The 16401-nt window shown below is 37.7% G+C and overlaps 1 protein-coding gene across 2 annotated transcripts in view; it reads left to right on the forward strand.

Moving 5' to 3' along the window:
* Nucleotides 1–421: 421 nt before the first annotated feature.
* prpf40a (PRP40 pre-mRNA processing factor 40 homolog A) overlaps nt 422–16401 on the forward strand; it is a 31301-nt gene continuing 15321 nt past the window's right edge. Inside the window, exons 1-12 of one of the 2 annotated variants that reach the window (XM_041807496.1) lie at nt 422–490; nt 4533–4613; nt 4759–4902; nt 8817–8900; nt 9464–9482; nt 9587–9606; nt 10668–10709; nt 10843–10953; nt 13144–13264; nt 13569–13593; nt 13798–14013; nt 14119–14224. In XM_041807496.1, the coding sequence (XP_041663430.1) occupies nt 488–490; nt 4533–4613; nt 4759–4902; nt 8817–8900; nt 9464–9482; nt 9587–9606; nt 10668–10709; nt 10843–10953; nt 13144–13264; nt 13569–13593; nt 13798–14013; nt 14119–14224 (972 nt within the window). In that variant the 5' untranslated portion in view covers nt 422–487. The remainder of the gene's footprint in view (nt 491–4532; nt 4614–4758; nt 4903–8816; nt 8901–9463; nt 9483–9586; nt 9607–10667; nt 10710–10842; nt 10954–13143; nt 13265–13568; nt 13594–13797; nt 14014–14118; nt 14225–16401) is intronic. The other variant, XM_041807497.1, reaches the window with a different exon arrangement.

Genomic DNA, 16401 nt, shown 5'->3' on the forward strand with positions numbered 1-16401 from the left:
GAAAAACAAAATCAACTGGGAGAAAAAAATGTTCATTTTCTTGTTTTCATTGACGAAGCGAATTCAAATAAACAAGAAACGATTCGTCTTTTTGATTTTTTTAATTCATGCTGGGATCAAAGAATGGCATATAAAAACAACAGCCATAAGCAGCCTGTTTGATTTCAGTATTCATTTGTGTAACCTGGTGCAGGTGTTGTGCTCAGAAAAGCATCCCAAGAATCACGTGCCTGAGGACCTCACACCTGCTGGAATGATTTACGGAGCGCAAACGCAAAACTGAGTTATTTTATTTTTCTGAAACTCATACTCTCGCAAAGTCGCGAAGTTACCTTTCTGTCGTTTTAGCGCATTTATGCGTAATCAAAGCGCAGAATGACGCTGCGGAATGTTGACCTTTCACCTCTCTGCTAGCGACGTGAGTTGAACCAATCGTGTTGCTCGTTGTTGGGAGGTGCTCTAGTGAGGTTCAAACCCTCTCGTCAACATGGTGAGTAAAATAAATGATAGGAACAGATATTTTACTGTAGGGTTTAAGTCAGTAGCCTTCAGGGGTGAATATAAACTTCATTCGCGCTTGATAAGTAACGCAGTTTTAGTCCTAGTGGTTTATAACACAGTTAAACGTTATAGAACGTAGCCGGTTAGCATGTCATGTTAGCTCAGGGCTAATTTAGCGGCGCTCATATCCTTATGAACCCGACTAAGTTCTGGCTTGGGAAATTGCGAGAATAAAGGATACATGATGAAATATTGCTTTCTCAAGTAACAAATTTGACTGTTTGAAAACAGTGATTTCATTAAAAGTTAATACTCCTCAAAAGCACGTTTAACCAGCGAAAGGTAGTCAGTAACACTAGTCAGCTTCATGCCAGCCACATCTGTTCCGGGAATTAGACGGCGCCCGTCGTCATTCAAATAAACGGTGTTTGACACGGTAGCAGTTCCATAGAAAGTTAGCTCTTCTTAGAGACAATGGTTACTGCTGTTGTCAGAAATATAACTGTTAAAACTGAATAGGATACTGAAAACTGATCAGATTTGGTTTCAAAGTAGCCTCGAGTTAGCAGTTCAGCCTTTTGTCTGGCAACGTCAGTGCTTCTGCGATACTCTTTGACTTTAATATGACATTTAAATGTACCTAGTTTTTTTGTTTCGTTTCTTGTGAGGTCAGCAGTATGTACACATGGCACTTAGCCCGTTACCTTGAGGATGTTTTAAATGGTTGGCAACGAACCACAGTTTAGGCCATATACAGGTGTATCTAAAAAAACTAGAATATCCTGAAAAGTTCGGTATTTTTGTCACTCTTTTCTGAAAGTCAAACCCATATATTATATAGACTTGTTACACATAGAGAAAAATATTTCACGCCTGTAGTTCTTGAAATGTTGATTATTATGGCTTACAGATAATGAAAACCCAAAATTCAATATCTCAAAAAATTAGAATATTAGGCTACATAGGATCAATTAAAAAAGGATATTTTGAACAGAAATGTCAGGCTTCTGAAAAGTATGTTCATTTCTATGCACTCACTACTCGGTTGGGCCTCCTTTTGCATGAATTCCTGCATCAATGCAAAGGTACCGTGGCATGGAGGGCCTTCAGGTCATCTGTATTGTTGGGTCTGGTGTCTCTCATCTTCCTCATGACAACACTGCATAGATTCTCTATGGGGTTCAGGTCAGAATGAAGCACAGTAACACCATGATCATTGAACCAGACTTTGGTACCTTTGGCAGTGTGGGCAGGTGCCAAGTCCTGCTGGAAAACGAAATCAGCATCTCCATGAAGCTTGTCAGCAGAAGGAAGCATGAAGGTCTCTAAAATGTCCTGGTAGATGCTCCTCCTCCAGACTCTGGGACCTAGAAGAGTGGAGAGGCACAGAATCCACGTTGCTTGAAGTCCAGTGTGAAGTTTCCACAGTCAATGATGATCTGGGCTGCCATGGCATCTGCTGGTGTTGGTCCACTGTGTTTTCTGAAGTCCACAGTCAACGCAGCCATCTACCACGACATTTTAGAGACCTTCATGCTTCCTTCTGCTGACAAGCTTTATGGAGATGCTGATTTCGTTTTCCAGCAGGACTTGGCACCTGCCCACACTGCCAAAGGTACCAAAGTCTGGTTCAGTGATCATGGTGTTACTGTGCTTGATTCTGACCTGAACCCCATAGAGAATCTATGCGGTATTGTCAAGAGGAAGATGAGAGACACCAGACCAAACAATGCAGATGACCTGAAGGCTGCTATCAAAGCAACCTGGGCTTCCATTACACCTGAGCAGTGCCACAGGCTGATCGCCTCCATGCCACGCCGCATTGATGCAGGAACTCATGCAAAAGGAGGCCCAACCGAGTACTGAGTGCATAGAAATGAACATACTTTTCAGAAGCCTGACATTTCTGTTCAAAATATACTTTTATTTATTGATCTTATGTAATATTCTAATTTTTTGAGACACTGAATTTTGGGTTTTCTTATCTGTAAGCCATAATCATCAACATTTCAAGAAGTAAAGGCTTGAAATATTTCACTCTATATGTATTGCGTCTATATGATATATGGTTTTCACTTTCAGAAAAGAGTGACAAAAAATATTGAACTTTCTCATGATATTCTAACTTTTTGAGATACACCTGTATAAAGCATGGTTTTTGTTTTGTCTTTAAAAGTCCTGACTGTTTCACTGCTACTCAGTAACATAATCAGAGCAAAACACTGTCTAGAGAATAATTATAATAATTTAAACTTAATTATACCACAGAGGGAATCAACTTATAAACAAGGCTCTTTGTTGATAATGTAGTCTGACATTAGATGGCTGTGCTGAGTTTGATCTGATCCTGATCCAAATGGGTTTTATATTTACTTTTGTAACTACAGTGCAATGATGAGGGATGTTAAACATAGCAAATAATTTTGACACAGCTATTTAAGATCATATTTTTATTTTGGATGCTTACATTATTATACTTTGCACACAGAAACAAAATTATTTCACAAAAACTGTTGGGAAGCCCCCTTTATAACTGTCTTTTTTTATCAAGCCATGGCACTGTTGTGCAATGATGTGGTTTAATAGTGTAACCCTCAAAGCTTGTAAAATCAAGTTTAAACTTAGGATTATCTTCCAATTTACACACAGTACAAATTCTTCAGTAAGGTTTGAGCTGTCATGAGCATCATGGCAAAAACAAAGAAGGATTTTCAAAGTTATCACAGCGTTTCCAAGCGTCAAGAACTAGCGTGAGAAGTATCGTCAAGAAATTCAATGAGACAGATGCAGTAAATAAGCTTGGCAGAGGTACGAAGAGAAAGATTTCAAAGACTTGTGAAGGAAAACTAGTGAGAGATGTGGTACGCCCCCGGAACAACTGCTAAGACACTACTGACGACAATCATTAGCATCCTGCACAGGAATGGACTGAGACGTTGCAGGCCTCCACTCCTGCAGAAGAGACTTTTTCAAGCCAGACTGAAGTCTGCAAAGGACAACCTGGAGAAAGATTATGCGTACTGGAAACAAGTTTTTTGGTCAGATGAGACCAAACTAGAGCGCTTTGGTCACGAAGCCTTGGAGAAAAGAGGGAGAGGTGCATAACCCGAAGAACCACGTACCCAAAGTGAAAGTATTCTTCTGTGGGGATACTTGAGGGACTGGGAATCTCGTAAAGGTGGAAAGAATCATGAAGAAAGAATGAAATGTGAAGATCTTGAAAGAAAACTTCAAGTAGTCAGCAGCAAAACTGGGTCTGGGTTGTTGCTTTGTCTTCCAACACGATAACGACCCAAAACATACCTCGCTCTGATGAAGAACTACCTCCAGAAGACCAAAGTGAATGTTATTAACTGGCCTGCATAAAGCTTTGGCTTGAGTTTCATTGAAAATCTGTTGAGCGAACTGAAGACCCAGGTCAATGCCAGAAGACCATAAAATCTGGAGGAGCCAGAGAGATTGGCCAAAAGAGAATGGGGTGAGATTCCTCAAGAGACGAGTCTAAGATGTTTAAAATGTAAAGAAACGGCTGCAGGGCTGTTATCCAGCACAACTGACTGTCAGCGTCAAGGGGTAAAATAATTTTTACCCTGGTAGTTTTTGTTTTTTGTAAAATGATTTGGTTTTGTGTGCAAAGTAAAATAATGTAAGCATCCAAAAAAACCTATGATGTTTGGAAAAACCTAAAAATTCATTGCTCTGTTTAACAGCACATGATTACAGTGACAGAAAGGGCATCAGTTTGTTCACCTGAATCATACATTTTGAAGGCTGCATTGGCAATAGACTGTTAAAATGTACTCTGTAATGTTTCTTCTAGTTTTACACCCTCCCACTCCTTTATACTTTATCTAAACTTGGTACCTGAAATGTTTCTGTTAAAAACCCTCATCTTAACTTTCATTATATCAAGAAGATAAGATTAAACTTAAAGAATTAGTAGAGAAACTGCTATGTTAGCATCAGCTGCTGACTATGCATCACACCACTTGCTGTTGTTCTCTAACTGTGGTGTTTCTTATTCATGACAGTCTTCTTCGGAGGCTAATAATGGCCCAAGCCAAGCGCCACCTTATCCAGGTGTACCGCCCTCAGCGATACCTCCCCCATTTGTAAGTCAGTGACAGAAATGTTTATAACAATTAGCTTTTAACAACTGTCCTATAGGGCTTCAGTGAGAGTGGTAAATATTAAAGGTCCTCATTAACATTCAGCCTCATCTGCTTCATTTTCATTCTCCCTATTTAATCTGTCTAGATGGGACCACCAGGAATACCGCCTCATTTCCCTCCCATTGGAATGCCTCCCATGGGACAGAGACCACCTAGCATGACTCCTATGCCTCCTGGTATAATTCCCCCTGGTATAATGCCGCCAATGGGGGCCCCACCTATGGGACAGGTGAGTCTTGTACATTTGCTAATAAAATGAGCACTTTTGCTTGTGTTTCTGCTCTGAATCTCAGTCAGAGATTTTAATCCATCAGTTTCACTCAGTAATTGGTTGTTATATTTTTACCAGCCACCAAACATAACCTTGTAGAAAGCATGGCGCAGGTCTACATTGTACCCTTTAAAATATTGCTCACAGAGTTCCACTTATGTCCATCAGGAGCAAACACTTGGCAATATAAACCAACTTTTTTGAAAAAAGTTGGACCCAGACTATTCTGTGAGGACTCAGTCTTGGGTTTTCAAGATAGAGGTCAAGAAATAGAAAGAAAATAGATAGGAAAAAAATACAAAATAAAACTACATTAAAAAAGAAAAAAGGCTTTAAATGTCAACATTTATGGAGCTAAAAACATCAAATATGTCTGATAAATAACAAAAGTATTGATCCTGCCTACATATAGTTCAGGTATAAAGGTAATTAAACTTAGAAAAATATAAAAAGGTAAAGATAACATCTCTGTGAATGCATGACAAGAGCAAAAACAGCATCAGAGTTTAAATAATTTTATTTCTTTGCTTGCAGACAAAAAAGTTATCCATGAAAGTCCAGATATAATAAATAAATAAACTACTAAAACAGTTGGCTATTAAAACAATTTCAAGATGGCAGAGAGGGGAAAACTTTGCAGAATTACAAAGCGGGCAAAGATACTCATGTGGCTGCAGAAATCGATAAAAACCTGAAAGACAGACTCTGATTGGACGCCGCTCGACCTGCTGATGGTTCTGTGGTATTTGCATATGCTATGGTTTTCAAGATAGAGAGGGGAAGACATAGATAGAAAGGTAGACAGATAGCCAGACAAGAAGAAGGACAGAAAGCAGCAGCAAAAATAAACAATAACTTTAACTATATCGGAGGTTAGATTTTATAAACAAACCAAAAAAACACACCAAAGAAACAAAGAAAAACAACAATGGCATCTGTAGACGTTATAGAGATAAAAGTTGTGGGAGCAGTTGCAATATTTATAATTACTGAGAAATTAATTGTGTTTTTTTTTTTTTTTTTTTTTTTGCTTTCACACTAGTCCAGGGCATCACAGAAATCTGTTTAAAGACAATTACAAAATCCATGTGTTCATAGTGCACAAATGCCAAAAAATGTTAGGGTGAGGATGAAGGCAGGGTTAATTTTGGCAGCTATTTTTAATTTTAGTCTTTAAATGAAATGCATTTTAGTTTTAGTCACATTTTAGTCATTTCTGTCCTTTTTAGTTTTAGTCCAGTTTTAGTCGACAAAACTCAAAAATATTTTAGTCTAGTTTTAGTCCATAAAAAGTCCTCACATTTTAGTCTTTACTCTTAGTCCAAGCATTTATTCTCTTGCTTAAATCTGGTACCAAATCATGTGAGTGTGTTCTATACACTCTGGTAAACCTGGGGTCCCTGCTTTCTACAGCTGAGAGGCAGAATAGCTACAGCTGCATTGTTTTGACGGATTTACCCACAGCGGAAAAAAATCATGGATTTTTAATGTCCAACAAAAACTAAATTACATTTCAGTCTAGTTTTAGTCATCTTGATGAAAACTAAACTAACTTTTTGTCAGTTTTAGTCATCACAGATCTATTTTTTTTAGTCTAGTTTTTGTCATGGAAAAAAAGGCTGTCGACAAACATTTTTAGTCATAGTTTTAGTCGACAAAATTAACACTTGATGAAGGAGGGCTGTGTATCAAGTCCTCAGCAGTCTCACATCGTGCCCTAACTGGTTGTGACGCAAGCGAGTGTCAGCAACAAAATCAGCTGATTATATTGATTGTTGTATTATTGTAGTATCCTGACAGCTTGGAGTGATGCAGCGTGAAGTTTCTCTGACTTGTATTATCCTCATGAAGGCAAAACTATTCAGCTCACACAGCTGTTAAGGGCTTGTCAACACAATGCGCTACACTTCCATTTGTCTGCATTCAAAGTAAAAGCGCCCTATGTCGTATTTCTTACAAGTGTGGCCTGAAATGCACAGAGCAAAGAATTAAATATTTTACGGTTGTAGTGTGGACAGGGAGCGTGCAATGCCATGTGATGTCTGATGCTTGAGTGCTGTGAGGACACAGTGTGAGCCTGAAGCAGGATATCTGGGAGCTTGCTCGAGGGTAGGCCAAACTACAAACTTTATCGAAAAGAAAAGTTGAAATCCTCCTCTTAAGCTGTATTCATGCTCCAACCCTTGGCATTCATTTGAATTTTTTCTGCTTTGCGGTTCTCAACAGTTTTTAAAATGTGGCAGGTGATTTTTTTTTCTCCAATAGGCGCTTTAGTGATGATTAGTGGCCCCGCTATGTCTTAATTTGAATTCTTTTTTACCAAGAAAACCTCAAACAAAAGGGAAACTTTGACCTTGGAAATTATGAATTGCAAGTCACAATAATCAGTTTGTTTGTTTCCCACACTCAAACAGTTGGCTTTAATTGTTACCCTTATTCTTTTGTTTCACCATTTTTTACCTCTTTTATCCTGCTTTTGTTATTTCTTTTCCCCTTCTTCCCTTTCTTGCCATTTTTATTACATATATCATATTTTAGCTGCATTTTGCCATTGAATTTAAATTTGATAAAATGAAATAAAAATTTTTTGCCACTCTTTGCTGCTTTTTGCCAATTTTATCCCAACTTTTTTTCTGCTTTTTGCCCATTTTAGTCATTTTAACTAATTTTTTGCTACATTTTTGCCCCCTCTTTCCATTATTCCAACCCTTTACTCATTCTTTGTCGCTTCTCAGCTGTTTTTGACACTTTTCTCCCCTGATTTGAAAAACAACAAAAAAAGAATATAGCATGAAAAAATGTGCGTTTTAGAGCAGTGTATCATATTTAAAATTGATCAAGTGTGCTGTCACATTATTGTTGGTAAAAAGTCAGTACAGTTGCCATTTTTGCCCTTTTAAGTTGCCTTTTGCCATTAAATGTCACTTTTTCCCTTTTTTGCCACTCTTTGATGCTTATTGCTATTGCCATTTTTTTTTCCACCTTTTTGCAGATTTTAGTCACTTTTCACTCTTTTTTTGCCACATTTTTCTACTTTTTGACCATTTTTTCCACCTGTAACCAATTTTTTCTCACATCTCACCATTGTTTGCCATTTTGCTCCCAAATTTTGCCATTTTATGTGTACTTTTTACCAATTTTTTTTTTACCATTTTGACCATTTTTGCCACCTTTAACATGTTTTTATCACCACTTTAACCCATTTGTTCCACTTTTCCGCTTTTTCAAAAGTATTTTTCAATAGTTTGGCTCTTTGATTGAGCAGGGTTGAGTAACACTGACTTAGTGGTTAGGTACACAGGATGTAGTCTTCCAAGCAGGGGGCCTGGGTTCAAGTCTCACTTGAAGCTCTTGTCCTGCTTGTCATACCCCTCTCTGTCTCCCCTGATGTACTACTCTATCCACTGCCCTGTTCAAAATGAAGGCAGAATGCCCCAAAAATTCAATCTTTAAAAAAATTCTAGTGTCTTACTGACACAGTTCTTTTTTATTTGCCATATGCATCTCTTTTTTTTGTCTTTTTTTTTGGTCCCAGAGCCAAATTGGGCAAAATTAAGTTAGCATATGTGGTCTTGTCATGCATATAAATAGGTGTAATATTTTGGGGTGTTTGATGGAGGTGCCAGCAACACAAGACTTAAAAGGTGGTGAAGCAATGTAGTTCAGTGTGATGCTCCTTCACAGATTTCAAACTGTGACATCACACCATTAAATAAGCAAGGCAGGCGCCGTTTTCTGTCCTCTCCCCCCAGCTGCAAGCACCCCTCCTCAGAGACACCAACACCTAGTCTCACACTGTGTCCTAATACCTTTGCCTGCACAGGGTGGCATGGAAATGCTAGATGAATATTTCATGATGCTTCTTTTTTTAGATGCCAGGCATGATGCCTCCTATGATGCCAGGGATGATGATGCCCCCTCGTATGCCAGCTGCGGCTGTACAGCCAACAGGACCGGTAACTTTTTTTTCACCATTGTGTTGTTATCAGCTCTCTGTTTCACAGCTTTTAAATATACACTGACTGCAGTCTGTGAAATGCTAAATGAAGCATTTGCAGAGTGAATCATCACGACTGGATGTGAATTGATGTCATTCCTAATGGTTATATCCTAATTAAAGACAGTATTTAGATGATAACCTGTATGTCCCTTATTATTACATCTTTGTTAAGCTTTGATTTAGCTGTTAGCCACTGAGACATGAAGAAAGAAATCCATTCACTGTTAATTTTTTATTTTTACTGAGTAGTAAGAAGCCTATGTAAATGAGCAATCTAATATATGTACTGTGACAACATCCAGACAGCTTCACAGATCAGAAAGCATTCACTTAATCACTACGAGTACTTTTTTCAGCTTTGGTTTGTTACTAATTAGGGAAGCTTTGTCAGTTAGAGTGATGAGTTTGTATCTGTAGATTAATTAATCGCTCAGTGAAACAGAAGTGATGCTATAAACTGCCTGATTCCTGAGTTTCTCTCCGGTTAATAATTCACTAATATTTCTTAAATTTCCACAGCCTGGTGTGGACTCCACAGGTAAGAGCCTTAAATTGTCACTTTAGTTACAAATCACATAAATGCTTATCCAGTATTTATTTAAAGTATGTCTGACTGATTTCTGTGTTTATTTATTGTAACAGCTGCTGCACCTGGAACGGCAGTAAGTGTTTTTTGTTTTTTTTAATGCAATTGTTGTAGCTTTGTAAGTTAGGCCATTGGTTCTCAACCTTTTTTTGGGGGGGGGGGTCGAGACACTGAGAGGGGGTCTCCAGATGCCCTAAAAAGCTAAGAATTGTTTTTAATTGCACTGTTGGCACTTTACGCCAATTTTGACATTTTTTTTACCCCTTTTCATCATTTTTTTCCCACCAATTTTAACACATTTTTGCCATTTAACACCCATTTTTGTCAGTTTTTAACTCTTCCCACCACTTCTTCTCCACCTGTTTTTGCCACTTGCCACTGAAGCCTAACGTTGCCTCTGTTTACCCATTACTGCCACTATTAACCCCTTTTTATACCCAATTTTATCCACATTTCACCATTTGGTAGTTTATCCAATTTCTGCCTATTTTTTCTTTCTCAGTTAACCCTTTCTTTGCCAGTTTATCAATGTTTCATCCCATTTTACCAAATTTACACCCATTATTGCCAATTTAAAGCCATCTTAGCCAGGTTTTAACTCCGTTTTACCACTATTTATGCCCATTTTTGCCACTTTAACCCATTTCTGCTACTTTTAAAATTCAACTTCACCACCTTTTCCAACATTTTTGCCCTGATTAACCCATTTAAGCAATTTTTAAACCATTTTCATTCTTTTTGTTAAAACAGGAGTTACATTTTAAGGCTATTTACTATGCACATGAATAAAAAAAGATATTTGTTTCTTTGATAAGAGTGGTTATTATTCAGGTTAAATATAAAATATGGATAACACAGATTACTTTACAATGGACCATGGTTTTGCTGAACTCCATGGGCCCCCAGTTTGGCTGGGTCTTTATCCCCCCTTTATGGGCAGCCTTGTCTGCACATGTATATTCCTAATCGTGCATGACTGTTTAACCACTTTCAGGTAGAGTGGGGGTCCCCAGTCTCTGGCACCTTTATTTTAAGGTTCGCGACCTGAAAAGGTTGAGAACCACTGATTTAGAAAATCCGAAGTTTCAGCATCAGCTCTGTCTTTTTATTAAGATGAATGTTATTTTTTCTCTGCAGGGTACCACGAATGGATCCCCACAGGAAGACCAGCCAAAGAAGGTATGTGTACATTTATATTTAATGATACACGTAAAGAACTGATTGTTAATGAAGAAAAACCCAAGTCAAAGTTTCATGTTCTGTCTGTGTTTTACTTCTGAAACTGATTCATGTGTTGTTTTGTCTGCTGCAGAAGTCCCTGTGGACAGAACACAAATCCCTGGACGGGAAGACCTATTATTACAACACAGAGACGAAGCAGTCCACATGGGAGAAGCCAGATGAGCTGAAATCTCCTGCAGAGGTACTACTTTTTACTTTTTGTCAGTTTTCTCTATTATGATTTTTATTATTATTATGACCAATATTTTACAGTTTCTAGCTTTCTAATTTTTCATCAATGACTTATTAATCTCTACACATTTTAATTGTTATTCTACTCTTACTGTTTTGAGTTTTATTCCTGTCTGTCTCCTCCTAATATTTTTAAATGCTTTTACATTTCTGGTCCTCAGGTCTCTTTTTATATTGTTGGGTTCCTGTGTTGCCCGGATTGGTTATTCTGGGTTTTTATTCTTGGTCTTTACTTTTATTCTTGAATTTTACATACCCAGGTTTTATGATGTCTTTTTAACTTGGCATGTTTTCAGGCTTTATAATGTGACTAGCAGAAAGATTATGATGGGGTTATGTTTTCATGGGTTCTCTGTTGTTAGGGTTTTGTCTTTCCTGTTGTGTTCTTTGCTTCTGTTATGATGCTTTGTCTCTATTGTGATTCCACTTACTGTGAAAGCACTTTGTAGGCCTCTGTTTTTAGAGGTGCTATACAAATAAATTCATAAATATTGGTATTATTTTAACTTATATCACATGTGAAACATACCCAACATATATTTTAAAGGGCAAAATCTCATAACAAACTTAAGATTAGTAACATCTCTATGTTCATTACACATGCACAATAAAAAAACGGTAAAATCCCGAGTATGAGCCTCAGTTTTCATGTTTTTTTTTCTTCCATCCAAAAAGTTGGCTGCCACTCAAAAACCAGCCATTTGTTGCCTATTTACACTGCCTTTTGCCATTAAATGCCACTTTCCCCACCTTTTTTGCCACTTTTTGCTGCTTTTTGCCCATTTTGGCACCTGTAACTCATTTTTTGTCAATTCTCATCTTGCCTTTTATGCCTACTTTGCACTGGGGTGAGTAAAAAAATCGATACAGCATGGTAATGCAATACTTTGTCTGGCGATATATCGTATCATTTCGTCCACCAAGTATAGATTTTTTCAAAATAATTCTAATATGAACTGAAGTCCATGATAATGGAAAAATAAAATCAATTGTTTGTCCAGTGAGGTCGGCAGAGGTGACGGTCATAGAGCAGGAGAAAGTTAGTACAACAAACATGGCAGCACCAGGGGAACGACATTAGAAATGCAAGCAGGGCACGAATGAGATGGACATGACACATGAGGTTTATAAGAAGTGCTACATGAAAGTAAAATACTCCGGAAATACAACAAACATGAGGGCAAGACTAATGCTTAATTAGCTAAACAGTTAATAAAAACATGTTGATTGCAATATATGGTATTGCAATGCTCACTATATTGCAAAATCAAATCACAATAATATAGAATCGTGACCCAGGTATTGTGATGTTATTGTATCATGTGGCCACTAGTGATTCCCACCACTATTTTGCACCAAATTATTTCCACTCTTTGGCTGCTTTTTGACATTTTTGCCACCTTTAGTGATTCTTATTGCCACTTTAACCCATTTTTGCCATTCTTTAGGTGCTTTTGACCATTTTTGCCATCTTTTATATATTCTTATTGCCACTTTAACCCATTTTTGCCCCTCTTTGGCTGCATTTTGACCATTTTTGCTTCCTTTAGTGATTCTTATTGCCACTTCAACCATTTTTGCCATTCTTTTGGTGCTTTTTGACCATTTTTGCCACCTTTAGTGATTCTTATTGCCACTTCAACCATTTTTGCCATTCTTTTGGTGCTTTTTGACCATTTTTGCCACCTTTAGTGATTCTTATTGCCACTTCAACCATTTTTGCCATTCTTTTGGTGCTTTTTGACCATTCTTATTGCCACTTCAACCATTTTCGCCATTCTTTTGGTGCTTTTTGACCATTTTTGCCACCTTTAGTGATTCTTATTGCCACTTCAACCATTTTTGCCATTCTTTAGGTGCTTTTGACCATTTTTGCTATCTTCTATACATTCTTATTGCCACTTTAACCCATTTTTGCCCCTCTTTGGCTGCATTTTGACCATTTTTTGCCACCTTATATATATTTTTATTGCCACTTAAACACATTTTTGCCACTTTTCACTCTAAGATTATGGCTCTTGCAAGGATATATTTCAACAATTTGGCTCTTTGGTTGAGCAGGGTTGAGTAACACTGCTCTTGCCATTCTCATGCAGTGTATCAGAAATTAAAAATTAGTCCTTTGCTTCCCCCCTTTCAGCAAATGCTGTCTAAATGCCCTTGGAAGGAGTACAAGTCAGACACAGGGAAGCCTTATTATTACAACTCTCAGACGAAGGAGTCCAGATGGACCAAACCCAAGGAGCTGGAGGACCTGGAAGGTAAAAACCTGTATGATAAAGTCAAACCTGTTGTGAACAAGCTGTGACGTTTTACCCTGCCCTGCATGATGAGATGTGCCTTTACAGTAACAGTACAGTTAATGGCAGAAGACTTGTTTGTTAAAAGAATAACAGCATGCATCAGAAGAAGTTTTGGCATCATTGGCAGACAAACATAAGAAGTACAAATACAGGAACACATCGTGGTTCCTGCAGTGCATTTATCTCTGCTGCTCTCTTATCTGAAATATGCTTTGAAATGATAACAGGCATCCTAACAGCTATCTCCTTTTGTTTATTCCAGCCATGATCAAAGCTGAGGAGAATGGGTAAGAGCTTCCTGTTTACCTTCAGTTACTCTCAAAGTGTTGCTCTGTTTATTATGAACAGCACACACAGCGGTTATCAAAAGTGATTTCTTCCTCTGTTGTCTGCTGGATTATTTATGACTGAGGAGAGGTAACCCTTTATGTTCCTGTCAGGTGCTGCTCTGTTCAGGTGTTGTGTTTTGACCTGTCACTGTGTGATTCCAGAACGGTGGAGGCAGCGGCGCCCGGCACCACAGCAGCTCCTGTAGTGCAAGCAGATAACACGGCCTCTATGGCAACAGTATTGGAGGCAGAAACTGCAACAGCCGTCTCAGAGGAGCAACTGTCTCAGGCGACAGCGCATCACGCAGCTGAGGTGAAGACTGCAGACGCACCTGTGGCTTCTTCAGAGAGCCCGGCCCCCACTGAGGTCACCGCCAGGTAAACTGAATCATTGAGTCTCATTGACAGAAGTAGGTTTTGTAGTTTTTATGCTTTCTTTCTGCCATCATGCAAAAACAGTTAATATGTCCGTGTCTTCCTCAGTGTTGAAGTTGCAAAAGAAGAACGACCAGAGCTTCAGAAGAAAACGTACAAGTGGAACACTAAAGAGGAGGCCAAGCAAGCCTTTAAAGAGCTGCTGAAAGAAAAGGTGAGCCATGATGTTAAATGATGTTGAGGTAAAACGTAGAGGAGACAGTGTTATCTCTGTGCTTGACATTAAGCAGATCAAATACAGAGATAGGACTGCTTGTTTGAGAGTGCTCACCTTAATGCAGATTAGTGTCCATTAGTGTGCTTTTTAGTGTGCTGTTTCCAACACCATAAATACTGTGTCCTAAAGACTGTTACACTGATATGTCGGCCATTTCATTTTTGATGTGTCATGGCGGCTGGAGAGCCAACTACCCTGTCACTCTGAGTGGAGATAGAATTGTGTCTGGGCCTGTCAGTGTCTCAAAAAATGTACACACACATTTTACTCGACTCTATTTTTCTGTATTAGCAGCATAAATAATGAAGAAACAAGCTAGCAAAACATTTCTAAGGCCAAGTAACGCCAAATGGCTTAACGCAAAATTATAGGCAGGCTATGTATAATACATTTAACATGATGTACCTTGAAAATCAAAATAACAACTTTATATCTGTTCTTAAAACCAGGTCTGTAGTTGTGGAGAATCAAAATACTCACAGTTTCTCTTGCATACACAGCAGGGTTATTATAATAAACTAAAACCAACTAAATAACAAACTAAAATGTGAAAATAATTTTAGTGAACTGAGACTGAAATAAAAATAAAGTTTTACCAAAAACAAAAGAAAACTAACTAAAACTGTCCTGTGTGCTTATAAAACTAACTAAAATAAAATGAAATTAAAGACAAAGAAGTTAATCATCAAAGGAACCTTGGAAATGCCCAAAAAACACTTAGTTTTACACTTTGACTCAAAATAGAGGACTTCCTGTTGAGAATTCACCATGACGATAAGAGACTTTTTTGTGTTTATCAGTAAGGGGAATATTTGTACAAAATTTAACTTCTCTTGGTAAAATTGCCTTGAGGGGCTTAATTTTAAGCTGGATTTAGGGGCTGCTAGTGAGTCCGTTCTCAACACCCATGTAGAAAACCATTAAAAATATCAAATTTTTAAAATTACACTTAAAATTTAGGGTCATCAGGCCCTAAATATCTTTATGTTCATTCTTTGGCACAGGCGTATTAACTGACACATCCTAAATGATTTGTTTGAGGCACGCTGGTTTGCAATTTGGATTAGCTTGTTCACTGCAAAAGTTATGGGTTACTTTCTTTTCTGTTTATTTATTTATTTATTTATTTATTTTTTGTTTATTACCTCCGCCGAGGAGGTTATGTGATCCGCAGGGTTTGTTAGTTAGTTAGTTTGTTAGCAATATAACTCAAAAAGTTATGGACAGATTTTTATTAAATTTTCAGGAAATGTCAGAAATGGCATAAGAAAGAACAGATTTTGGGAGTGATCCGGATCACCGTCTGGATCCAGGAATTTTTTAAAAGATTCTTTACTATTAGGAGATAGGGCTAATGGCAGAGGACTGCGCTCCCTGAGTGCTTTTCCAGTTGTTGTTATTATTATTATTATTATTATTATCATTATTATTATTATTATACAAAACAGGTCAACCTTAAATTTTAGCCATGATAACTTAAACATAAAAAACACAAAAATACGTCTTCTTAAGCCTCAAAGATTTAATTATAAACCAGGTTAAATGGCTCCTAACTGTATAACTTGACATTGTCTGCAAAGATGCCCTACTGAACAGCCCGCTTTAGTGAGATGTCACCAAAAATTGCTTTACTGTGGTGAATCTTAACAGTGCTATTTCAGCTCATACCCATCATTTGTGTTTTCTAGTTTAGAAAAGCAATTGTTACATAACATCACTTTCGGGTACAATTCAATTTCCACACCTCAATTGTGGTCGAGAAAATGATCACTGTTCATTGTTCATATTTCAAAGTTCATATTTTTAGTACAATTAAACAACAGTTGGAACAAGTGGGCGGGAGAAGCAGGGCTTGCTCCATTTCTTCTCAAATCAGGAAAAACACATTAAAGTTTACACAAACCTAAACAGAAATGTATATCATGTAGATGGTTTCATATTACAATCATATCCAATTCACAGAGATTACAGATTTTACAGATTCTGACCATTTTGACCAAATCCTAAAAAAAGATTCCTTTTGACCCTTGAAAGAAAGTGACAGTTTCTCCAGAATGTAAATATTCTGTACAATGTCAATCCATTCTTCAATTGTGGGTGCTTCGGGTTTTAAC

This window comes from Cheilinus undulatus, linkage group 15 (assembly GCF_018320785.1).
Source record: "Cheilinus undulatus linkage group 15, ASM1832078v1, whole genome shotgun sequence".
Classification (NCBI taxonomy): domain Eukaryota; kingdom Metazoa; phylum Chordata; class Actinopteri; order Labriformes; family Labridae; genus Cheilinus; species Cheilinus undulatus.